Here is an 8,206-nt window from a genome sequence, read left to right as displayed (position 1 = left end):
TGGCACAGCACAGACTGAACAGTTTGACCAGCCTCATTTGGGTAGCTGTTTCACAATAGCGATGATTTATCCGTAATAGTCTACAGTTTTAGAGTTTGTCCATTTGTGCCATGTGACTGCAAGTCTTTCAAACAAAAGGCAGAGCAGTTATTTATATAGGGGGGGGGGAATACTTGAGTCAGCAATCAGCATACATTAACTCTGTAGGCATAATCAATCAGTATAGGATCAGAGAAATAACATTACTCATTATCTGTGATGGCTTCTATGCTCAAGAGATGATCAAGTGCCTTTACAGCCATCCCCAGAATTTGCATCAAGTGCTGATTAATGCATATCACATGGTAAGCTTGATACAACCCCACAGTATCAGGGATGAAGTTTCTCATTAACTCATAATATACAGATATTTTTACTCTTCAAATGCGGATTTACAAATATATTTATATATTTATATCCTTTTCAGGTCATAAAAAATCCTAAACACATAAACCAGTACCTTTTTAACAAGAAAATCTGCATTCTACAGTTCGAGGTGAAAGGCTCCTAATAGAGGGCTGCTTTGGCACTTCTCTGAAGGCCTCTAGCACTTTTTATTTTTTCCATAAAATTTATATACCGCTTGATTACAGAAAAAAACCTCTAAGCGGTTTTAGCCTTGCAACATGAGGCTCCATTTTACTCTTGAGGTAAACTGGAAACAGCTTTGCAGAACCGTCTGTCACTTTTAAAAGGGGAATAATGCATCTTGGAGGTAAGCTCCCCCCCCCCCCCCAGAAACCATTGTTTAAGATTGGGATTAAAACATAATAAAAAGGCCACTTGTGGTTCCAACCATATTGTGCTGTCGTCTTTAAAGAAAAGCAATTGATACTGTACTTTAAAAAAAGGCTATTCCAACTACAAACCTGAACACCAAAACCAGTCAAGTCATTTTAAATAGTTTAAGCTGCAGCACACGTAAGTCTTTTTTGGGGTGTGGGGGAAGTAGGAATTATTTTTGCCACTTTAGATTTTTACACAAATGCCCCTATACTTCAGTTCAAGCACCTATGAAATTAGGTTTGCATCTTCTTTAACAGTGCCAAAAATCCATCCAATTCACGTTCCAGTCTCTTATACTTACATTTCAGGTTGTGAAATTAAAATGTCTTATTTCCACTTAAGTGACACGTAGAATAAAACCTAACCTTACAAAAAACGCCAGACTGCTTTATTAAGGCACAGTGATTTTGGAAGAAGGCAATCTTCTAGTTAGTGTCTCTGCTTCACACACGGGCTCCCTGATCCTACTCGCATTATGTGAAAAATCCACTGAAATCAGTGAAGCCTACTTCCAAGTAATGTGTTTTAGACAGACGTTATAGTGTATATAAATAGATGCAAACGCCACGTTTCACTGTTGCATGGACACAGCGTCCCTTTCCAAGTAGAGCAGAGTGTGTATGCCTGGCATCAGACATAGGCTCCCAGTGCTGCATGGAATTCGGTGAGGCACTGTACCAGCTGCTGGAATTTAGGTCTCTCCTCGGGGTCCAGTGCCCAGCAGCAAGCCATCACAGCAAATCTGCACAATAAAAAAGCAAACGAAGGTAAGTAAGCTTGACACAAGTGGTAAGCCACAGGTTTAATAATAGAGTAATAGTTCCTTATTTATATGCCACCCATCTGACTGGGTTACCCACAGCCACTCTGGGCAGCTTCCAACAAATTAACACACAGTAAGTAAAGGTATTGGGACGCGGGTGGCGCTGTGGGTTAAACCACTGAGCCTAGGGCTTGCCGATCAGAAGGTCGGCGGTTTGAATCCGCGCAACGGGGTGAGCTCCCATTGGCTCGGTCCCTGCTCCTGCTAACCTAGCAAGTAGATAAATAGGTACTACTCCGGTGGGAAAGTAAACGGCGTTTCTGTGCGCTGCTCTGGTTTGCCAGAAGCAGCTTAGTCATGATGGCCACATGACCCGGAAGCTGTACGCCGGCTCCCTCAGCCAATAAAGCGAGATGAGCGCTGCAACCCCAGAGTTGTCCGAGACTGGACATAATGGTCAGGGGTCCCTTTACCTTTAAGTCAGGGCTCAGCAAACTTTTTCAGCCATGGGCCAGTCCACTGTCCCTCAGACCTTGTGGGGGGCTGGACTATATTTTGAAAAAAAATCTGAACAAATTCCTATGCCCCACAAATAACCCAGAGATGCATTTTAAATAAAAGCACACATTCTACTCATGTAAAAACACCAGGCAGGCCCTACAACCCAGAGATGCATTTTAAATAAAAGGACACATTCTACTCATGTAAAAACATGCTGATTCCCGGACCATCCGCGGGCCGCATTTAGAAGGCCGCACCTGGCCCCCGGGCCTTTGTTTGGGGACCCCTGCTTTAGGTAAAGGTATTAAAAGTGTGATTATTTCCACCCCCTGCCACACACTTTTAATGTGTGGTAAATACTGGAGACTTTAGCAATGTGGAAAGTATTTCACATTTTCACCTGGGTGAAAATTAGAAATCTATGGCAAGTGACATCTAGTGAAGATACTCCCCAAGTTAATGTCTCGTAGCTGGTTACCCTTTTAAACAACATGGCTTATCTTCTCTGTTCTTTTCAGATTTCTTTTCTTTTCTTTAAAGTGTTTGCAGTTTTTGCGAGATATTTAACATCCACTTTAAATTTATGTGTTTTGTTAGAAACATCTTTATCAGCAGCTTATAGCAAACTAACTTTAGCACAGCCTTAAAAATGACTGCTTACCTCTGGAATACAGTGGGCAGAAACTGAACCAGGATAGGAGTCTATTGATGAAGTTTTGCTTCAGCGCATAACAGGCTCAAAAATTAAACCTCAAGTGGTCAGATTAGTATAGTTTTTGAGGGTTACTAAGTAAGAAAGTATAATGATTTCTCAGAAAATATAGTGCTGCGTATGTGCATGTATGCATGGGTGATTTTAGAAAATGTAAAATTACATGCAACTTCACAATCTTCCTTTTAAAAGCAGCCCCAACTCCTAACGGAGTAGTCCCAAGGAGTATGATAAAAAAAGAACCTGAAACACCACTATCATCAGTATGCGTCAATTTAAGACTGAGATTAACTGTTTATGTCCCCAAAAGAAGGAACCATGTAGTGACAAAACACTTCAGCAATGAATGGAGGGATAGAACTTTATTCCATAGCAACAGAACAAGTGGAACAGGAACCACAGACTACTACAACGTCAGCCACAGTAATCTGCATCACACATATAACAGGAAATATTCTCTACCTACTCAGATGTTCTCCACATGGTCCTCACTGAGTCAAGAGTATGAGTTGCACTTTACTGCATGTATCTAATATCATTCTTTTGATCGCTTCTGAGGACTTCACTAATCACACCATATTTCCCAGTCTTCAAGACACAGAGGGATAAAAATGCCAACATACAGGCAGCTTCCCATTTATGAGCATCCAATTGATGTGTTACCACGCACACGCACATCGTGCAGAACCCTACTATACCCAAATGAAGTCCAATTAATGTAGAATGTATAATCCTTTCAAACACAGTTCTTATTAGTTCGCATTGACTAATCATAGACATTATTTTCTGCCTACATACAATATCTTAAGAATTACTATGCAACTCTTAACAGTCACTTACAATTCATCAGGACAGTTGATTGGCTGAGCTATCCTGTATCCATCTTTTAGATAGGCTGCCATCTCAAAGGGGTCAATATCTACATATGGGGTTTGTCCCAAAGTCATCAATTCCCATAAGGTTACTCCAAAAGACCACTGAAAAGAGCATCACATATAATAACTGGTTAGATTTTAAGGACGTTTCACATTTCTTTCAAACGAGTATCAGTTTCTTGCAAATAAGGGGCTCAGTCCATCTTTTATTTCAAATAAAGCTTGAAAACAAACAAACGTAAATTGCTGTAGTGTAAAATGGCCTATCAAACCTACTAATAGTTACCAGAGGTATTTGTGTTACTGCCTTTACTCAGGTATGACTCCAAAATACAAAACATGTGTGCTGGATGTCTCAATATGAATTGTACATATTTTTAAAGGATTCAACACTTGTGGTGTGTGTATTGTTTCCTATTATCATGCCACTAAACTCCAGTGGTCATACCTAGAGTAGGCCTACTGATTTCAATGGGTCTACCCTGGGTATGATCAACACTGGATATCACCCCCAGTTCTATTAGCCTCAAATTTCTGTTTCTACAATCTCCTCAACTTAACTTATTAAAATGAATACTAGGATATTCAGTGTGGGTTTGCTGTTTATCCAACGGCTGCTTACCTAACAAGTAAGTTGTTCTGTATGCAGATTTTAACAACTCCCATTTGTTGTTTTAATTCAAAAATCTACTAGAGGAATTCTAAATTGTGCAATTGTTCAATCAAGGCAAGCATTCTGACTTGCAGGACAGAATGATTCCCACATCTCCTTTCCTCACTTGCTGTTCTGGGGTTCTCCTGACTGTCCCAGAGCCAATCTTGGGGGTTGTGGGGAGGGGGGGAGGGAGGAAGCACTGTAGCACAAGCCAAAGCCTGATGGCACTCAATAGCTGATTCCTGCCACGTTTTTGTTCTGTTACTGTATCTTAACTTACCACATCACTAGCACCAGAAAACTCATTGTTAACCAAACTTTCAAGAGCCATCCACCGCACTGGCCTGTTTTCATTGTCTCCGAGGCAATGATAATCCATGGGAAATAGATCTCTGGACAGGGCATTGTCTGTAATCTTCACCTGAAGTGCATCATCAATGCTGTATATTAAAATACACACAGACAACCACTTAGATGGGTAAGTTAAGCTTTTTACAGTCGTATTATGTAATGTTTGCAGCACTACCCAGGTGACACTCAGAAAATGACAAGGCATTTTTAGACATACTCTAGTCTACTATGCCTGGTGCAAAAACAATTTGGAGTAAGACATGTATCAAGAACCTTGATGTCATTTTAAAGTGTTTTTTCTTAAAAAAACAAAAACAAAAAACAAAAAATTCCTGACAAACTGCATATTGGTAGCATGATACCTTTCTATTTCATTGCTCCATTTGTCAGTCAAAATATAGAATGAAAGCATGTGCAGGAATGTATCCTATTGCCAACCATCTACTACTACAAATTCTTAACAAATGATGGATGGATGGACAAAAATGGTATTGCATAAAGGCAACTGTGAACCTTAGCTTTCCCTTTTAAGACAAGGGGGTGGAGTTGGTATACTGGCAAATATTTTGAATTAGTAAGGTGCCTGACATTGGGATGGGTGCAGAGTGAGGGCTTGTAAGTTGCAAGTAGCTCTGGGGGTTCAATCCCCATAGGATTCTTGTCAGTGAGGGCTGGGCCATTCACTGGAGGGGCGGCTCTGCCATCAGTGCAACATCAGCCTCAGGTGGAACTCTTTTATGTTCTCCAGGTGAGTGAATGGTTGGCCACAACCTCTTTCCTGCCTCTAGTGGCCCAATTGCTAAGAATCAAATCACCCCCTGTCTACAATATCTCAAGCATAGATTCTGTTTCTTGTCACATTACATTGAGAGAAAACATTTGGAATTGGCTTTTTATGGAATAATGGCAAACAAAGACAACAATTCATTTGCATATAAAATCTAAAACAACATGGTCATATTTTCCACAAATATGGTAGATGTTGGCCAATACCTACTAAGTTCTTCTAGTCAATTTCAGTGCTGCAGTACCTCGTACTTTGATTTCTGGTGCTCTCTGCAGGCATCTCTTTATTATGCTGCACCTTAAACATAAAACTAGCTGTGCCAGACTATCAGCTTGCAATGGGAAAGAGTGACTTGTACAGCAAATGAACAGAAGACCAGTTAAAGGAGCATTTTACATTGCCCCCAACTGAGCGTCTTTAGCACTTTACACTTCAGTACTTACACACAATTTCTAGCAGCCAGGTCTTTGTGAATGACCTCTCTCCGGGACAAGTAGCTCATTCCACAGGCAATCTGAATAGCCATATGTACAAGATCTTGTTGTGAAATTGCCTATAGAAATAGAGATTACAATTATAAACCTCCTTGAAATGAAAAGGTGGAGCTAATTATTTTAAAAAATAAATATGCCTGAATAAAAATTCCTAATTTAGTCATTATTTGCTTTAAAAAGTACAAGCTTTTCTTACTGTCAATTTTCACTGAAAAACTGGGATCCAAAGAGGTTGTCCTTCCAATAAAATGAAAACTGCTGGTGCTTATCCCAAAACTCAGGGACGCCATATCTAATTTGCTTTCATAGTGGCAAAAACCAGAGTTAACAAAATTTCTGCTGCATTTCCTGGAACAGAACCCTTTGTGTGTTAGGTGCAAGTCACTGTGATCTGCTCAGTTCTAGCTTTGGTAAGGCACAGAAGTCTGATTATATGTACTGGGCACATAATTCAGCATTCTAAGATGCAGGAGTATGTTAACAAGTGCATACTGTGAAGCTCTTCCTGCTAGATGACACCTACTGTGTCACAAGCCTCTTGTGATGGAATTAGTTTGTACAACAACATATGCTGGTGGCCCTCTGGAGAACAATGCGGCCTCTGAAAACACAAATGTTGGCTTTCCTAATCTGGGAAGCAGAAGAGATTAAGACAATTTTGAGAAGCTGCCGTAGCAGGAGTGGGAATATTAGGATTACACCTGCTGTTTCAGTCTTCCCCTTGTTATTACACTACTTTCCTATGTTTGTATTTAAGAAGCAACATGCATTTAAGCAGAGAATGAAACATTAAAGCAAATTGTTTTTAAAATATTGTTACCATGTCTGTTTCCCACGGCTCTACTGATGCAAAACACACCTCTGGGTGTTTTGGACTGCAACTCCCATGAGCCTTGGGCTGGGGTCGATGGGACTGCAGTCAAACACTTCTGGAGGGCACCAGGTTAGCAAAGGCTGTTCTACTGAATGAGTTTTTCATACCTATGAATCCCTTGGAAATTCACCATGATCTCGACAGTTTGAATTTTAATTAAATCTAAATTGGTGACCAACTATTTTATATTCTAGATTAGCCACTTCTTACCTGAGGATTGTTAGCTTCTACCAGTTTGCACTGTCGCAAAAACAGCTTGAGATTCCCCCAGTTCATATAAGGCAACATTACCATTGGTTTTTCTCCTTCCTCTATACAAACATGAGTAATGGGGAGCAGATTTCTGAAAGAAATATAGTTCTGGTTGGTTCTGGTGGTGGTGGAGATTTCATTAGCTGTTCAACCAATAGTCCCACAATTGTACAGTGGACCCTTGGGTTATGTTACCTTTGGATAAAGTAACTTTCAGGTTGCGAACGCGGCAAACCCGGAAGTCTATACTTCCGGGTTTCACCACGCGCGCATACGCAGAAGTGCTCTATCGCGCCGTACGGAGAAGCGGCGCCTCTAGATGCAGACTTTTCGGGGTAAATACGGACCCCCGGAATGAATTAGGTTCGTGTCCGGAGGGTCCACTGCACTGCACAATTACCACCATGTATCCCATTTCCTTGATTTATAATTTAGGAAAACGTATACCCCCTTTTTAAAGTACAAACACTGCTCACAATCATAGCCAAATAGCTTTTCGCAATTGCATTATAGGCCAAATTCATTATTTGAGAATTCTTGAATGAAGCATATGCAAAGTACACTTCAATTCCAGTCACCTTCAAGTTTGCACTTTGCCCGACTGAAGATGGTTCACATGAAGACTGAAACTGAAGTCTAGTGAAGTGTTTTTGCAGAATAAGTATCTAATAATTAATAACTGTTTTCAATAGGCTGTTGTGAAACTAAACCTTAGGTAATAAGCCATTTTTTTTTTTAGAGTTCTTTTATTAATTACATAAAAGGAGAATAAAGATAGAGTTATAGTCATGTCGTTGAAATGTGTCTCATGGAACGTAAACGGTCTAAACAGTAAGTTAAAGAGGAATAGGGTGGAATGTATATTGAAAAAGCGAAAATGGGACATCATTTGCTTACAAGAAACCCATATTTCCCAAATTCATACAAGGGTCTTAAAGAATGTAAGGTTGGGAAAGGAATTTATAGCAGCGGGGGTAGAGAAAAAAAGAGGCGTAGTGATGTATATTAATCCAGGGTTACAACCTCAGTTATTATTTAAAGATGAGGAAGGAAGAATATTAATTGTAGAGATACAATCGGAAGCTGGAAAAATTGTGTTGGTCGGTTTCTACGCTCC

The 8,206-nt window shown here is 40.1% G+C and overlaps 1 protein-coding gene across 2 annotated transcripts in view; it reads right to left on the bottom strand.

The window, feature by feature from the left end:
• Positions 1 to 430: 430 nt before the first annotated feature.
• The window catches only part of RYK (receptor like tyrosine kinase), a 33,278-nt gene continuing 25,502 nt past the window's right edge, over positions 431 to 8,206 (bottom strand). For both annotated transcript variants that reach the window (XM_033150137.1, XM_033150138.1), the window contains exons 11-15: positions 7,048 to 7,180; positions 5,913 to 6,022; positions 4,612 to 4,771; positions 3,642 to 3,778; positions 431 to 1,567 (exon numbers count right to left, since the gene is read on the bottom strand). In XM_033150137.1, the coding sequence (XP_033006028.1) occupies positions 1,456 to 1,567; positions 3,642 to 3,778; positions 4,612 to 4,771; positions 5,913 to 6,022; positions 7,048 to 7,180 (652 nt within the window). In that variant the 3' untranslated portion in view covers positions 431 to 1,455. The remainder of the gene's footprint in view (positions 1,568 to 3,641; positions 3,779 to 4,611; positions 4,772 to 5,912; positions 6,023 to 7,047; positions 7,181 to 8,206) is intronic.

The sequence above is a fragment of the Lacerta agilis genome, chromosome 5, assembly GCF_009819535.1.
Source record: "Lacerta agilis isolate rLacAgi1 chromosome 5, rLacAgi1.pri, whole genome shotgun sequence".
NCBI classification, from domain to species: Eukaryota; Metazoa; Chordata; class Lepidosauria; order Squamata; family Lacertidae; genus Lacerta; species Lacerta agilis.
The sequence above is the reverse complement of the archived record's forward strand: the minus strand, read 5'-3'. Positions and strand labels throughout refer to the sequence as shown.